We start from the raw sequence: 18,560 nt of genomic DNA on the forward strand, positions 1-18,560 counted from the left end.
GCAATATATAAGGTTCCACGCACTAGAATAAGTTTCCAGAAACCTGCAACCTCCAGATGGGTCCCTGGTGCAGATAAGTCCTGGAACCTAATCCAGCCTCTCCAGCACATCAGATAGTTCCATCTTATTAGTGACAAACCCTTCCAATATGAATTATTAAGAATGGCCATAGCCCAAACACCCCTAAGGAAGGGAGTGGAAAGATCAAAGTGATGGTGGAGTTATACAGAGAAGATAGGTTTTAACAAATGAATGAGTACTGAATCATTAAATTGATATCTCTTAATCTCCAGTATTTTAGAGCAGCTAGAAGTAAAAACCTAAAAGTTTGGAATTGTAACCCATGTCAAAGTCTGAAATATGTTCTGTAACTAATTGTGGTGTTGTGCTTTGATATTTATAGATTTTTTGTATATATGTTATTTTTTACAAAAAAAAAAAAGAAGGAAAAAAAGTCAGTTGTGATGATAAGAAGATGCTTCAGCCCTCTGGAGCAGCTAGAAGGAAAAATCTGAGAGGATCGTATGGTAGCCCATGACAAACTCTAGAATCTGTCCTGTAACTACTTGTTGAAGAGTGCTTTGAAAACTATTACTTTTTTATTTCTTTGCTTTGTATATATGTTATACTATACAATAAAAAAAAATTTATTCCCAAGGAGATTAATTTTGAGAGTTACATGGTAGGTCAACTATGACTTTTTTAGAATAACATCAAAGGTTCAATGTTATATTATATTTCTGTGAATATAACAGAAACTTAATAATTTGCTATTGATTCACGTTCATAAAAAGACCTATTTGAACAGATAAATATACAGACCCTCTTAATTAGCATTTTAAGAATAACAACAATATTTAAAACTATTAGTGGCCATATGTTATAAATCAATTTTAAAAATGAAGTTTTATGAACAAAATAATACAAACCATTTTTAAGTGTGGGTTACATAGAATTACTTTATACTATCTCACTTAATCCTCAGTATTAAAATGTTGTATGTATCATTATCCCCATGTTACAGATGAAAAAAAATCAGAAAAAAAGTCAAATATTTTTCTCCAGCCAGCATTTAACCCAAACAGACCTAATACCAAAGTCCAGAATGCCAGTTTAGTCCATAGATGTCTGAAACCAATTTTTTCCTAGTTTTCTTAATTATATTTTCTAAATAGCCACTACTTCACTTTATACTTTTAAAGATGTAAATGTTAAAATTTGCAATGGTTTCATAGAATGTTGCCTTTGCAAAATTGCATCCTATGTGCCACTCCTCCCTGGATGGCTTCCTGAATCAAAAAACTACCAAACCAACTAAAAAACTGTAATCAGTTATGACTATCTATTATTGTGTGATGAAATATGCATATTATATTCCTGATCAGTTTGCTTACATACATTATTTAAATAGCAGCTTTTATTGTTCTGAGGTTTGTGTCTTATATCAAGTTGAAAGTTTTCATATCTCCCTTAAATATATTCTGAGTATCAACATCAGTATCTCTGATTTTACTATATACGTAACTAGAACAATGAAGTCATGGGGAATAAGAGTCATTTCAACAAGTGCGTATTGAATATCTTCTATCTTCATGGTGCAGTTAGATGCTGGAGAGAACAACAAAAATTTAAAGATGCAGTTTCTGCTTTTAAAGAAGACAAGTTCCTAAATTAACACAAAACAAGACAGAGCATTAAAATGGAATTAGGGTTTTTCAAGTTATTTATGATATTCTGAAAATGAAGAATTCATAATATTTTTCTTATGTTGTTTTTTGGGAAGTTTATATAACAACATGAAATAAAATAGACTGCCCTATGTTTGGGCAATAAAAAGTACCGATACTGTTTTCTTTTTCTTAAGTAAAGGTCATGAGAGAGACCTCAAATTCTGGTAGACTGTTGAAGGAACATCATATCATACACTTATCAACATCAATTTTTTTTTTTGCAAGGGCAAGCACTGCTAATTGAACCTGGGTCTCTGGCATGGCAGGTGAGAACTCTGCCACTGCACCACCATTGCCCACCCAAGATCAATTTTTTTATAGTGAACATGTTTCTATAGAAAAATTTTATAAATGTAGAAGCTCCATTTTCCGATCATACCATTGGAGCCTTTTTGAGTGGAGGAGAAGTGAAACAAGAAGATCTTCCCTTAAATCCCTTTTTTATGGAATAGTGGCAATTACGTGAATCAACTTAAAGGGGCACTATCAATTAATTTTGATTACTATGTAAGTTACAGAGCTTTTTGTAGGGTAACTGTAGAGCTAAGAGCTAGCTGTAATATGTATAAAAATGTATTATTAAAAATAAACAAAAAATAAAAGAAAAAAGTATGTGTCAGATAGTTGACCTATAACAGTCTATTATTACATTTCTTTCCTATGATACGAAAACATGGTTACATCTGCTATAGGTAGTCAAAATTGTTAGTTATTGATAATAGTTATTTTAAGTCTTTTACTGTATTTTCTGTACTATGTAATTCTTATTACCAGAGCTTATATTAAGGCTCTCTTCACCTGACATGTGCCTCCTCATTCCTTTCAGACCTGTGTGGCCCTCCCTGATATCCTCACCCACTCAGGTAGAATCACTTCCATCTCTGGGTTCATATTGCACCTTGCATAAAATTCTGTTATATACTTTCCTTTTCTCTACATCTCAATGTCTTTCTTAAATTTTTTCTATTGGTAATGTTGCTATTAATTCGTTCATGTATCCATCTGTTTATTCATTTTTCTATTCTGCAAACATTTATCACGTATCTTCTTTTGCCAGGCACCATGCTAGGCTTTGGGGATACAGAAATAAGACATAGTTTCTGCCTTCAAGCAGTTTTTTTTTTTTTAATTTTTTTAACATGGGCAGGCACCGGGAATCGAACCCGGGTCCTCTGGCATGGCAGGCAAGCATTCTTGCCTGCTGAGCCACTGTAGCCCGCCCCTTCAAGCAGTTTTATAAGTGTCACATTAAAGGCATAGGGGAACATAAAGGAAGGGTAACTGAGGAGAAGATGGAAAGGGAGAGTCAGAGTTCTTTTTTACCCCTTGTAATTCTTCCATACTGAGAGGCACTGGTATTTTCCCAAATAAAATGTAGTTGTTCAGAGTATAGTCTTTGGAATCATACATATTTGGTTTTGAATCTCTACCTTACCTCTTACTTATTATGTAACATTGGGACAAGTTACTCAACCTCTAAGAACATTAGTAGTTTCCTCATCTGAAAAGTGGTGATACTAAATACATTATAGGGGTTTTCTTTGAATGTTAAGCCCTTGGCACAGGACTCAGCACATGGTACATGCTTGTTTTTATTGTCATTAGTATTAACAATTTTATTATTATTAGACTTTGTGTTATAAGGTCTTTACTGATATCATACTTAGTTGTTAAGAAATCTTAGTTGAATGACTTGAATTTACAGTTCAAAGTGATTTTGTTTCCTTATTTCACCTATGCCTTTTAGTCTCCTACATGCTTTCTTCATTGCTAATGAGATGGTTCAGTACTTAATACATGAATCCTTAGATTTACCCTGTGATGACTTCCTACTTTCCTGTTACAGCTTTGTTGTACTTTATTTAATTTTAAAAACATTTAAACATTAGAGTGCAACATGATCTAAATTGAGAACTAGTTTTTAATGTTGGCTATTGATATTGAGTAAGTTACAATTTTATTGTTCTTTGTGAAATGATAATAAAATGCCAGAAGTAATTAATGATTATAAAGCATTTTGATATTGTTACATTTCTAAATCATCATAAGTTGTAGCAGAAAGTACCTTATGAAAAAAAACTTATAAATGTAGAACTAAATTATAAACATATAGTCTTTCTACAGCTGAGTTTGCACTGAAAATGTTTTTGATACATGTAAGTAATAAATCACTCAGCATTGAGCTCTTAAAGTAATCATCACTTATATATATAGAATTAAATATGTCATTCAAGTACTTAAATTTATGTATTATAAATATTTTCATTTAATGTATATGTATTTTTTTAATAAACAGGATAGCAGTGCATGAACCTTCATTTATGATCTCTCAGCTGAAAATCAGTGACCGGAGTCACAGACAAAAGCTTCAGCTCAAAGCTCTGGATGTGGTTTTGTTTGGACCTCTGACACGTTAGTATTCTCCCTCTCTAAGTGTATGATGCAAAAGAATGACATATGTGTGTTATTTCAGGAACAGAAAAGTTTGAAAGCTAGTAGACTAGTAAGACTCATCTATTAGCTGTGAAGGAAATGTAATACCATTTTAAAACATTAGTGGGATGTTCTTCATTGAAACATGGGGTGTGAAATTTTCAAAACTGGCTATTGATATAAACAGATTATAAAAATGATGATTATTGATAGTTTAGAATTAAATTTGGATCTTTATAACAGTTAGAATATTGATATTATAGCTGGATGTTCACTGAAAAATCCCTTAAAAATCTAAACATCTTCATGGCATGAAGTAATAGATCCTGACTTGACTTCCTAGTCACCAACAAGAGGAAAGCAGAGACCTACTTGAAGCTTTACAAAGTAACAGACTTTGCTGGCAGAAGCAAAGATGGAGATGGTTGTTTGACTGTTCTTCAGATTGTTTTGAGGAACACTTTTAAAAGTGTTCCATCATATGAGTAAGGAGTATAATAAGCCTTCTATTCCTTTACTTTCATGGGAATAATGTTTGAAGGAAACATATTTTCCCAGAAGGGAAATTTAGTATTTTGTCTCATGAAATTTCAAAGTTTAGGAAGTGAGAGTTTGAAGGAAACATATTTTAGAAAGAATTATATTTTTCAAAAGCCAAAAAGAAATAGAAAAGTTGATACTAGAAAAGTGGATTTCATAAATTATAAATTAGAGACTAGTGTTTATTTCCACTTGAATTCTTGAAATTAGGAGTCTTTCATGCTTCTATGATAACATGTTGGGGTGGCTTTGTTAAAAAAGGGTTATTGGAGAGGTTGGATATATTCCAGGGCTTTGCTGGTGGTTCTTTTTGGCTCAGGCTAAAAGAGCAGCTGTTGAAACAGCTGGAATCTTTGTAAGAGTTGGTAGAAATGAACTGTGGGTGGAAATTTCAAATCCCAGGAAATAGAACACTACCAAAATGCTGAGCATTCCACAGAGATGATTCCCTTTCTAGCCTTTTCCTTAAGTTTTAAACTGAATCCACTTGGGCATTGTCTTCTGTGAAGCTTTATCTGATTTTTTTATGTGAGTGATTGGTGAAAATAGGGATTAAAGTATAGAATTTGCCTGTATATACATCTTGGTCAGGAATATTTATATTTTATTCATCTGGGTACAAACTACTTTATAAGCCACAAAAGTATTATATTATCAAGTCATTTGAAAAGAAATCAAGCTAGTCTCAAAGAATGTTGAGAGCAAATGTTTTAATAAGCAATCCGGTTAAGGAGTTAATGATACGTTACCTTTTTCATGTGTTTGTCTGAGAATTATTATTTGAATGATTGAGCCCCAGCAGCCGGAACACCCACATTAGATTCATAAAAAACTAGCATTGTCAAATGAGCAGAGGTACATTTTTAGGTATTTTCATTGAAATCTTTTCCAGTTTGTGGTGCTCTTTAAAGAGTTTGGAACTCACCCATCCATTTCTGATGATTTTATATTTCAGAACAGGGCTCATATTTGAACTAGAGCCTGATCTGAACCTCTGAGGCACAAGGATTAGAAACAAATCCTGTTGAGGCTTTAGCTTTCTTCAGTACCTCTTTTCCACTATAGGTGAAGGTATACACTTTAGAAATAGAGAACATGAGGATCTCAGGCATGGAGTGTGCTATTTACCATACACACAAGCAGATGAACCCTAGACTTGAAGCCTAGGCACTTGCCGTTTTCATACAGCTTTTCATCACATCAAACATGCACGATGTCTTCCTACTAGAAGCCTGGGCATTGAGGAAGTTTTCACTGCAAACGGTTTCTCTTTGGAGCATTTAAGTAATGTATTTAACATGGACTGTCCCTTCAGAGAGCCCCTGAAAGTTAGTGTGCGTTGACCATCAGGGATGAATTGAGAAATTATTTGAATAGTAGATCACTGTGTTTTGTATTGCTGAAGACATTAGGCCCTGGCTTTTACCTTAGAAAGGAAGCTGGGGTTAATATCCATGTTTGGAGTGACAGGGAATGAAGCCCTGTTCTTTCCTCGACTAACCCAGCTATCTCTGGTAAATAGCCACTTCAAACAACGCGTATTATGGCTGTTTCACCCAGGGTTTCTCAACCTCAGTATTATTGACATTTTGGTTTTGGATAATTCTTTGTGTTTTGCTTTATTTTGGGGGAAGGGGTGTTGTTCTATGCATTGTAGGATGTTTAACAATACCCGTGGACTGTACTCCCTAGGTGCCAGTATCATCTATTCCCCCTCCCCTCAGTTGTGAGAACCAAAAATAGTCAAATGTCTGTGGGGGTGAGAAATCATTCCCAGTTGAGAATGACTGATAAACCAAAATTAGTTACATAACTACATGCTTGGGAAAAATGCTTTTTGATAAGTGACTGGGTTTCTAGTTTGTACGTCAAAGCATGGCTACTGCCTGACTGGACTGCAGGAAGGGAGTTGGTGTGATAATGGTGATTCTGTGAATCTGTGCACCCCAAAGAGGTCCATTCTACAGCATAAGGTTGGAGGTGCTGTTGCTTTTTCAAGGTCCCAGGACTTTGGTTACTACTTTCTTTACCAGCAGTAGGGGCATGGTGCAACTGTGTGCTTGTCTCTGCCCTCCTATAGGTCCAGTGCATCAGGTGGTTATAATATACACATTGATTATTTGAAGAAAGAATTTTTTAAAGGTTAGAGCTTGATTTGGGGAGGTCAATCTTCAAGTTTTTTGTGTGTGTGTGTTTGATATCTACTATTTTTTTAAAAAGGGCCTCTGTGTATTGAGAATTTATTACACAAATTTAGCCACCCTGTAATTCTCTTCATAGGACCACCTCATAACTGGATGAAGGATTTTATCCTTACAGTTTCTATAGTAATTGGTGTTGGAGGGTGCTGGTTTGCTTATACACAGAATAAGACATCAAAAGAACATGTTGCAAAAATGATGAAAGACCTTGAGAGTCTCCAAACTGCAGAGCAGAGTTTAATGGACTTACAAGAGAGGTGAGTGAGTCAAACTTAATAACTCTTGTTGTTTACATAGGGAAACACAATTCATAAAAATAGAGGCATATATTTATTTATATACTTACATTTTAGGTTAGTATACATATCAGGAATGTATATTTGTTTATATTTTAGGAAAGTATGTTATATTGTCATAGTTCCACTTGGAAATACTGATAGAAGTATGTATAATATACTTGATGTATATATCAAGTATAATCAATATATAAGTGGAATTATGTACAGTAAAATTTTATTTGTTAATTTAAATAATTATGAATTTCTTAAAAGTGTCTTTGCTGAAGAGTATTTCTATATACTCCCTGTATTTTGAGCCCAAGATAAACAAAATGGCTGTTCTGATATTTTTAATATCCAAACAGATATTAGAAAATGCCTCAGATTCTTTAGAAAATGTGTCTAATTGCTTGATATGTATTTGCTCTTTAGTAAAAAAAATTAATGTTTTGAAACTTTTGTGAGGAATTTTCATTTTTATTGTCTGTAAGGCTTGAAAAGGCACAGGAAGAAAACAGAAATGTTGCTGTAGAAAAGCAAAATCTAGAGCGCAAAATGATGGATGAAATCAGTTATGCAAAGGAGGAGGCCTGTCGGCTGAGAGAGCTGAGGGAAGGAGCTGAGTGTGAATTGAGTAGACGTCAATATGCAGAGCAGGAATTGGAACAGGTATTTAAATTTTTAAAATAGAAATTTGTTAGGATATTTGTATTACCACTCTGAGGAGCCAGGGCCTTTTTTTGTACAATCATCTACCTTTTGTTTCATTTTATGCTGTTCCTTTGTTCATAAAAGAATCATTTGGTCATATCACTAGCAGTGATCAAAGTCTATATAGCAAAGTAACAAAGATGAAGTTACTGTCATGCTCACTCATTTATGTTTTGAATCTTATCTCATGCCATATTAATTGTCCTTAGTAAATTTGAGATGTTTATTTCATTTAGTATCTATAATATATTGAGTTTCGACTGCAACTTAGTAAAATAAAATATATTTAAGATTGAACTTATCTGCAAGGGTAAAGGATCAGTACCATCCATTTGAATCCTGTTCAATGGTTTTAAAACATAATCAGCTAAAAAAAATGAAGCTATCTGAAAAATGTCCTTCCCAATACTTGTTTCTCCTATTCAGTTGTGATTGAATGTGGGATCTGGGATAACTCAATTATAGGCAAATTTACTAGTTTCCAGTCCCCGCTTGTAACAAATTTGTGGCTTAAAACAACACAGTTATTATCTTAACAGTTCTGGAGGTCAGAATCTAAAATGGATCTGCAAGGCTGTGTTCCTTCTGTAGACTCTGTGGGAATGTGCTCTTTGTCTTTGTCAGCTGCTAGAGGCTGCCTGCATTCGTTGGCACATGCCCCTTTATCCATCTTCAAAGTACATCTCTCCAACCTCTGCTTCTGTTGCCCCATCTCCTTCTTCTGGCTTTGACCTTTCCTTTACATATAAAGAAAATGAGTAACAAAATGAGGGTTAGGAGACTTGTTCAAAATCAGAAGTTGACTCCGTTGTAAAGCAAGGGCACTTTGCTCCCACTTTGCTTTATGTACTGCTGTCTTCTAAATCAAGTGTTAAATAAGCAGTGTTATGTACTACGTGATGATGAATTTAATGTCAACTCATGGGAAAATATGTAGTGTGCATTATCTTTCTTTCATGATTGTCACCTTTTGTAGGATTATATATGATATATATAATATATATTATATATATATATAATCATATATATATGATTTATATAATATATATTATATATATATATATATAATCATATATATATGATTATAATATACTTTTGTTAACTGTTAACAACTCTTTTTCCTTATACCCTAGACATCTGTTTTTATTTTTTTTTTTTCTGGGTGTATTTCCTGTAAAGAGTGTTTTCTTTTACTTTTCTTTTGAAATACTTTGAAACTAATAGGACAGTTACAAAAGTAATACACTCTCTGTAGAAAGAACTCCAACATATACCTAGCCTTCCTGTACCCAGATCCACCAATATTAACATTTTGCCACATTTGCCATATCATTCCATCCACCTGTCTATCTCTCTACGAGTACATCAGCCTATCTATCCATCCATCAGTCCTTTTTCTGATGCTTGAGTGTAGGTTGTATAAGTCATGCTCTGTGAATACTTAATAGTGTTATATATGTTTCCTGAGAACAAGGATATTCACTTATGAAACCACCTTAAGTGTAGTATCAAGAGTTTAACTTTGATATGAAATTTATTATCTGTATTCCAGTTTTTCCCGTGTTCCAATAATGCTCCTTTGAGCCTTTTCTCCTCCCTTATTAGATCCCACCTAGGATCACATATTGCATTTAATTGCTTTAGTTGCTCTTTCTTCCCTTCCCTTCCCTTCCTTTCCTTTAACCTCCTATCCCTTTCCCTCCCTCTCCCCTTCCCTTCCCTCCCTCTCCCCTCCCCTCCCCTTCCCCTTCCCTTCTTTCCTTCTTCCTTTCTTCTCTCCTTTTTCCCTTCCTTTCCTTCCTTCCTTCCTTCTGCATATATACACTATAAACTATAAACTTTCTCATCTCAACTCCCAAATGTACCATTCGTTAGGATTAGCAACATTCACAATATTGTGGTATCCTTCCCACCCTCCATTACTAAAACTTTCCTATCTCGCCAAATAGAAACCATATGCCCATTATGCATTACTCCCCATTTTCCCACCCCCAACCCCTGGCAACCTGTACTCTAATTTCTGTCTCTGTGAGCTTACATTTACATTTCATTACAAAAATACACTGATATTTTCTTTGTAGTTACCATAGAGCTTTAATTTTAACTTCCTAAATCTATAACAGGCTCGTTTGCTTTGATACCAACTTAACTTTAATAATATACACAAATTATGTTCTTAAATCCTTCCATCCTCCCACCTTCATGTAATTCTTGTCACAAATTGTGTGTTTATACATTGTGAGTCCAAAACCTCTGATTTATCATTACATTTTATGCACATGCCTTTTAGATCTTGTAAGAAGTAAAAAGCCAAGTTACAAGCCAAAAATAGAATAGTATCATTATCCTCACCTGAGATCTTTATTTCTTCATGTGGCTTTGATCTAGTGTTTGTTTGTTTGTTTTTAATCTATTTTTCTTTGCCTTTCAACATGTAGAACTCTTTAACATCTCTTGAAGGGCTGAACTAGTGGTGACAAACTCCCTTAGCTTTTGTTTTTCTTGGAATTGCCTTAATCCGTCCCTCACTTTTGAAAGACAGTTTTGCTGATTATAATTATTGGTTGGCATTTTTTTGCTGTAGGTATTTAAATATGTCACTGTCTTCTTTCCTCCATGGTTTTTGAAGAGAAATTAGTACTTAATATTAATGATGCTTTCTTGTTTGTGACATGTTTTCTCTTCTCTGGATTTCAGAATTCTCTCTTTATCCTTGGCATCTGGCAGTCTGATTATAATATACTGTGGGGTGGGTATATTTGAGTTTACCTGTTTGGAACTCATTGAGTGTCTTGGATATACATGTCTTTTGTTAAATTTGGGAAATTTTTAGCCATTATTTCTTTGAATATTCTCTCTTTCTTCTCCTTTTGGGCCTCCCACAGTGATACACTTGATGGTGTCCCATGGGCACTTAGGCTTCATTCTTTCTTCTTTCTACTCCTCAGACTAGATGATTTCCATTGTTTTATCTTCAAATGCACTGATTCTTTCTTCTGCTGTTGAACTTCTCTAGGAAATTTTAAATTTCTTTTACTGTAGTCTTCAGCTCTGTTTGGTTCCTTCTTATAATTTCCGTCTCCTTATTGATATTCCATTTGTGTTCGTCTGTTGTTTTCCTGATTTCTTTCATTTCTTTGTCCGTCTTTTCCTTTAACTCTTTGAGCATATTTAGAATATATATTTTTTAAAGTCTTTGTCTGGTATATTCCAGTTCTGATCCAGTTCTGGTCCTCTTCATTGGTAGTTTCTAATGCTTTAATCATCTCCTTTGTCTGGATCATCACTTCTGGTCTCTTTGTATGTTTTGCAACCTTTAGTTGAAACCTGGAACTTTTGATACTTTAATTTGTTATTGCTGGAATTTTAGACTGTGAAATGTCTGTTTCTTAAGCTTGTATTGAGCTCATGTTATGACAGGTATTTCCTTGAATATTAGAAGCTAGCAGGTACCTACATAACAAGAAGAAAGTAAAGAAAACAGCTTTCCCAGTCTTTGTAGATTGACCTGTGCAAGAGTTCTCCCTCAAAGTTTATCCATTCATGAGTTTAGGAAATAGCACCAGGGTGAAACATAGGGACCTCCTAGGAGCCTCCCAATGATGCTTTCTGTACATGTATTGTTTCTTGGGTATGCATATGTATACAAATTCTTATGTACGTGTATACAAATACACCTTCCCTAGGAATTCTTATGTACGTGTATACAAATACACCTTCCTCCCTAGGAAGTAGTTTCCTCACGGTCTTGAGCACTGCACCCTATGTCCTACAGCTGGCATTCCCTTGCCCTAGGCAGTCACAACTAGACTGCTTTCGCATGGTGTGCTTACTATAGGAGAGCTCTGTGAGCTTCTTCTATGCATAGGCCACATTCTGGGATAGTGAGCCTGCAATGAGTGTCCAAATTCATTCCCTCAGGCTGCCACCGGATAGGTTGGCCAGACATGCATGCTTCGCATAATGTGCATGGGTGTCACTCTGCTCCCTCTGGAACTGGGACCAGGAACTTGCACTGGGAGTGTGGGTCTATGCTGCCCTGAGCTGGGGGAGGGGCAGCCAGGGTACCTCAAGATTCTATCACTTTTAAGTTGCCTTTTTCTTGATTTGGTGCTCACCCTATTACTACAGTCCTTTAACTGTTTTCTGGAACTTTGAGGAAAATGTTTCTGCCAGTTCTTGGTGGTTATTCAGAGCTTCAGTGTAGGGATGGAGCCCTGAAGTTTCTCATTCCTCTGTCTTGAACAAGGTGATGAGTTTTCTCTATTGAATTGACTGCTAGAAATGTTTTGCAGCCGTGCCTCATTTACCTGACAACCTTTATCTAACAGCATTTAATCAAGAACCAGGGAGTTAACCAAAAGGCTCAGCCAAAATTAGACTGTGTCAAAAGTGTAGATATAATATCCTGAACTCCTGGAAAAACTCCCTGCCTGTTCCCACGGTGATGTCTAACTCTTGGTTTGTTCCTAATATTAATAAGCTTCTTAGCTATTTTTCTAAACTTTTCAGATAAGAAAGAGCAAATCAGAAAGCAGTAGTGGGAATTGTTCTGTAGAGCTATAAACTGGTAGCAGTATTTTACAGGTGAATGCCTCACAGTGAGGGAGAAAGTACAATACAGAAACATGTTAATCTGAAGTCTTTATCATAGAAACCTTACAAACCTCAGTAGACCCTAAGATTATCATGATATTATGTCATAGTACAAACAGAATAATCCTAATGAGATCCCAAGTCAGTAAGAGGTGGCTTAAAGGAGGGAAATGGGTAATATGTTTTAGAAAGATCTCTATCCAACATGATTATAGTAATAAGAAACAGTTTTATGAGCATTTACTGTGTGCTAGAACCATAATGCTATGCATATTGCAAATGGTTGGCTCATAAGTTTAATGCTCACAACACATAGATATTACCCTCATTTATACAGGAGAGGTGTAGAAAGGTTAAATAACTTTTGTTAGATCACATAGCTATTACGTGACAGGAACAGAATTTGAGGTGTTTTATTCGAGTCCGTGCTTTTTCTATACTGCTGCAAAGTTTTGTGTAAGTTTACCAGACATTAGTTACATATAATGCCACATCATCCACAATTCCACATAGTTTAAAGCATTAACGTATTTTGCCTGGGACTTAATTAACTTTTCAAAATTAGAAAAGCAGAAAAATCTGGTGCGTATTTTGTATACATAGGTTTATTTTCTCTAAAACATAGACTTTCAAATGAATAATACCACTTTATGTTTTGTATGGCTTAAAATAGTTTTTATGTAAATTATTTTGCTTTTGAAGAAAAGTGTCTAGAAGCCTGTAGTCAGAACAAGTATAAGTAACTGTATTCTGTACCTGAGACAATGAGCTTCAGAAGTTAAGGGATTTACTGAAGGTCACCGAGGGTAATAAATAATACAGTTGAGTCTAGAAGCCAGGTTTTCAGATATTTAGGCTGTTTCTTTCTGTGTCATATTTTTACTTATTGCTGATTTATTACTGACACAAAAATTATGTAACTTATGATTGTATTTTTAATAATACTCAATTTCTTCCACTGTGTCCATTTGCCTATAAATAATGATGGAATTGTAACTAAGAGTTGGAATGTATGTCAGTTGATAGACTTATGAATAATAGTAGAGTTAAAAAAACAGTTGCCAGTTTGAAAAAGCCAAATTTCCAAGATTTTGCAACATTATTTAATAACCAATTTGAATGTTGTTAAATCTCAGTTCATCAATGCATGAAAATGTCTAGGTTCTGTATTAAGTGTTTTTCTATTGAGGTCTTGTAGAAGAAGCAAATTTATGGTGATAACACTAAGGGAAATATTTATGATTAAAGAGAAAAACTTGAGTAAAATTTAAGTTCTCTTCCTTGAAAACCAAAATTGTATGAAAATTTTAGCCTTAAAAACTTGGGAGAAAAGGATCTGTAGCACTATGCTTTATGGTGTTGTACAGAACTGTATGTCACAGAACCTAAGTTCAAATTTTCTCTTCCTGAGAAATGTAGCAGAGATGCCATACAGCTTATTACCCAGTATTGTTTTTTTACACAGTATTGTTCCAAGGGCCTTATGCAATGAATCATTTCAATAAAATGTTACTTAGGATTTGTTTTTAGTGAATGAGTTCTAGCTTACCTTTATTTTTTGGCGTGGGCAGGCTCCAGGAATTGAACCCGAGTCTCTGGCACAGCAGGCGAGAATTCTGCCACTGAGCCACTGGTGCACCACCCTAGCTTACCTTTATTTTTTTTTTGCATAGGCAGGCACCAGGAATTGAACCTAGGTCTCCGGCATGGCAGGTGAGAACTCTGCCAGCTGAGTCACTGTGACCCACCCTATTTTTAATGCCTCTCTTTTGTCTTGTCTACTTAGGGTCCTATTTTGGATTCTTTTTTTTATTAATTTTGGAGTTTTAATTATTTTCTACATAATCCCTTTTCTACAGTAGCTGGCAGCTATTCTATTTCTTTATCAGAAATTTGTGTAGCACTCTCTTGTTAGATTATTTTGGCACCTGAGAAGGCCTATTTAAATAAGTTGGATTTGCTCAGTGCAAGCATTCTTCTGCATTTTAGTTTAGGAATGGAGTTTTAGTTACTGTACTTATCCTTCAGGAAAATTAATTTACAATTATGGTGAAGCAGGATGCTCCCATAGCTCACTCATCATTTTGTCTGAAAGTCTTCTTTATGGGTAGCATCATTCCATAAATTCCATCATGTATCTTTATACATTTTTCATTTAAGCTCTTGCTAGTTTTTAAGTGGATCATTCCTTGAATGGATTGTTTCTTCCTTTTGTATCATTTTCTTACTGAGACTTCCCTTAAAATTTTTTTCTTAGCACTTGTTACTAACTAATATTAATCATTTTGTTTTTTATCTTTTAAAATTGTTTTACTTTCCTAAAGGAAAGAAATAATGCAACATCCTTACACTGAAGGCTATGCATAGTATCTCATGGAAAAATCAAGTAGACTCTTGTACAGAAACTATTTTCTTGAAATTTAGATGTGATATGCAAATGCAATCTTGTTTCTGGTATGTTAGAAACAGTGAATAAATGGAAGTAATCAAACAAACTCTAATAGGCTGATATGATTGTAACAGTGAGAAATAACCAGCCATAAAGAAGATGTTATGAAAACTACAGAAAGTGTTTGTTACTTTAAAAATTAGTTTATAGTTGAGAAACTGCAATAAGGTCTTTTGGGAACATTAGAAGAGGTAGTAGAACAGGTATCCACCCTGTTTCTGACACTTCTTCATATCTTACTCCAAAAGCAAATAAATGCCTTATGGAAAAACGTGATTAGTTTTAGTTTCTTTGTTCCTGGACATTTTTCTTTTAACAAATCTATTATAACATATAAAAAACTAAATATTGCAAAACTTAAGATATATATAACCCCCTTCTACCCTCTCTAGCTTCCCAACCTTGCTTAATGAACTTAAGAAGGAAGCACTTGAGTTCTGTTAAAAATGCATTGTGGGCGGGCCGCGGTGGCTCAGCGGGCAAGAGTGCTTGCCTGCCATGCCGGAGGACCCCGGTTCGATTCCCGGCCCCAGCCCATGTAAAAAACAAACAAACAAACAAAAAATAATAAAATAAACAAAATATTTAAAAAAAAAATGCATTGTATTTACAATTTGTGATTAAAAAAGATATTTACAAAGCATAATTAAAATTTTAAAGCTTAATTAAAATTTTTTTCTCTTAATTTTGGTATTAAAATGATAGCTTGTTTCTTTTTTTTTAATTTCAGGTTCGCATGGCTCTGAAAAAAGCTGAGAAGGAATTCGAACTCAGAAGCAGCTGGTCTGTTCCAGATGCACTTCAAAAATGGCTTCAGTTGACACATGAAGTAGAAGTACAGTACTATAACATTAAAAGACAGAATGCTGAAATGCAATTAGCTATTGCTAAGGATGAGGTACTTTATTATTAACCTATATTTTAAAACTTGTTAAATTTGTTTCTTAGGCTGTATTTTAGAGGAATTAGCCAACTGAGATACAAAGACTTGAATAAAATTTTTGTTATTGCACATTTTTTTCTTGAATTAGAATTTATTATGTAAATTGACCCCTATAGTCATAGGATATAAAGTAAAATTATTTAGAAAAGTATATCCCTTTCAAAATGACCTTAGTGTCATTTAAAGATCATCATTATATCATTATTATGAATGTTTTATACAGAGCTTTTCTCCTCTAGGTTGCTGCTTCATATCTGATTCAGGTTAGTAGTTACTAGAAATTAATGTGTGACACTTATTAAATTGTGTGAAATAAGATTGTCTTAATGTGATTTTTAGCCAAAACATGCTCAGTTCACTTCACTAACACTTCCATTGTAGTATGATATAATTCATGTTTTTCTGTTAGTTTTAATAGAAGAGTCACATCTTTCTCAGCCATGTAGATAAGAGAAAAATTTTCTAGAAGGATTTGAATTACGTAGATTGGCTTAGGAAAGCATGCCTCCCCACCCCATTCCCCTTCCCCATCTATTTTCTTCTTTGGACTCTTGGCTAATAATTCTCCATTGGTTTTATGATTATTAATTAGTACATTCAAAACAAAACAGACGTCATTAGAATTTGTGTGTTTTTTAAACTGAACCTTTGGATTTATTTTTCTCCCCTTGGGTTTCTAGGCAGAGAAAATTAAAAAAAAGAGAAGTACTGTCTTTGGGACTCTGCATGTTGCACATAGTTCCTCCCTAGATGAGGTGGACCACAAAATTCTGGAAGCAAAGTAAGAATGTTATTTTAGCTATCTTTTTATTTGTCATTGTGCTAATATGAGTAATTTATAGAAAATATGTTTTTAATTTGTCATCTAATAATGTAACATTACATAATTTACACTAATTCTAAAGTAGGAAATTTATTTTGGAGTTAGTAAAGGGCCGTGGTCTGTTTATATAATTACTTTTTTTAGCACCACATTAAAGAATCCTTGATGCAAAAAGTAACTCCTATATTGACTTTTTCAGGAAGGCTCTCTCTGAGTTGACGACTTGTTTACGAGAACGACTTTTTCGCTGGCAACAGATTGAGAAGATCTGTGGCTTTCAGATAGCCCATAACTCTGGGCTCCCCAGCCTGACCTCTTCTCTTTATTCTGATCACAGCTGGGTGGTGATGCCCAGAGTGTCCATTCCACCCTATCCAATTGCTGGAGGAGTTGATGACTTAGATGAAGATACACCCCCAATAGTGTCACAGTTCCCTGGTAAGTGGTGAGTCCAACAGTGTGAGAGTTGGTGCAGTTTTTTAAGTAACTTTCTTCCATCTCTGGAAATCTGTGAGAAAAATTGTATTCTTCCTTCATTCACTTTTCTTTTTATTGTTGTAATTTAAATGTTTACAGTTTGGAAATATGAAATAATGTGTATATATGCACAGATACACATCCTCTCACTCTTCAACACACACACATCCATATGTAATATAATACACATGTACTTTAAAGAAACTTGAATGCTAGGTTAATTTGTTTAATTGATCAACAAATGTTTATTTGAGCAATTATATACAATACATTATATTAACTATTGAGTATAGATTAATGAAGTGCTGAGCTTTGAGAGAAAACATCCTTTCAAAAGGCAGCTTAATCTATAATAGAAAATAAAAATTAGGGAAAGATCTTGGAAACCTTGATTTAACTCCTTACTTAGATACTAACTAATCAACTGTGTGACTGAGGCAGTGTGCATTTTAAATTGTGTTGCCATTCTCAATAGGTGTGTTTTTTAGTATTTTATGTAAATACTTCTCCAGTCTATCGTTCTATTGAAAGGGTATTTTTCTGTTGTATTTAACTCACGAAACACTCAATTAAGCTATGTTTATATGTAGAAAAATGTATCTCTTTGCCACAGAGCGCCTCCCAAAGATGGTATTTTACACATACAATTTTCATTATATTGCTTTGTTATGCTCTATGTTTTGAAAATTTTTGCGTTGAGAATGTTTTAGCTTCTATTGGTTGCAAAATTATGCAGGTTTTAAATTTAAAATGATATATATTTTGTATTAGAAAGCATTTGAAAAACATTTTGATCTTCCTGTCTTCTTGGTTCATTTTCCCTTTGTGAACATTTTGGTGTTTTTTGGTAAAAAATCATTGTGACCCTTTTGAAACAGCTGAGATGGAATAAGGTTCCTAAGAATAGAGAGCACAATTTAATTATTGGTTGGTTGAAAACATACATGGAAATTTTAGTCTGAAATCAATAAAATTATGATATATTAGCATTTTCTACTTTTATTTTTTTTCAATTGTTATAGCTTTCCTGGTTATGATTTAAAAGGGATCTAATTTAGAAAATAACTTTATAAAATAAATCCCTTAACCTGCAAATTAATTCTCAGTTACTATGTGTTTGTATTCATTTCTGTGGTTTTAATTCTCTGGTATAATGGCAAACAGATATGTTAGCAGATTGAGAAGGCAGTAAATTTTAAAAGAAGAGGGAGGAGTGGACAGATTATAAATGCAGCAAAGAATAGAGGTGTGTGCCTTCATCTATTTCACTCCCCACCCACCCCCAAGGTAGTGATAGTTGCAGTTATATCTATATCTGGGCTTGCTCTGCAGTTTGAATGTTGACAACTTGTGTTTATTTTAATTATATGCCCCCTAAA

At 34.2% G+C, this 18,560-nt stretch overlaps 1 protein-coding gene across 2 annotated transcripts in view; it reads left to right on the forward strand.

The window, feature by feature from the left end:
- The window catches only part of STIM2 (stromal interaction molecule 2), a 189,491-nt gene that overhangs the window by 147,022 nt on the left and 23,909 nt on the right, over nucleotides 1–18,560 (forward strand). For both annotated transcript variants that reach the window (XM_077136555.1, XM_077136556.1), the window contains exons 5-10: nucleotides 4,027–4,142; nucleotides 6,984–7,161; nucleotides 7,674–7,851; nucleotides 15,669–15,836; nucleotides 16,562–16,662; nucleotides 16,904–17,142. In XM_077136555.1, coding sequence (XP_076992670.1) covers nucleotides 4,027–4,142; nucleotides 6,984–7,161; nucleotides 7,674–7,851; nucleotides 15,669–15,836; nucleotides 16,562–16,662; nucleotides 16,904–17,142 — 980 coding nt within the window. The remainder of the gene's footprint in view (nucleotides 1–4,026; nucleotides 4,143–6,983; nucleotides 7,162–7,673; nucleotides 7,852–15,668; nucleotides 15,837–16,561; nucleotides 16,663–16,903; nucleotides 17,143–18,560) is intronic.

This window comes from Tamandua tetradactyla, chromosome 19, assembly GCF_023851605.1.
Source record: "Tamandua tetradactyla isolate mTamTet1 chromosome 19, mTamTet1.pri, whole genome shotgun sequence".
Classification (NCBI taxonomy): Eukaryota; Metazoa; Chordata; class Mammalia; order Pilosa; family Myrmecophagidae; genus Tamandua; species Tamandua tetradactyla.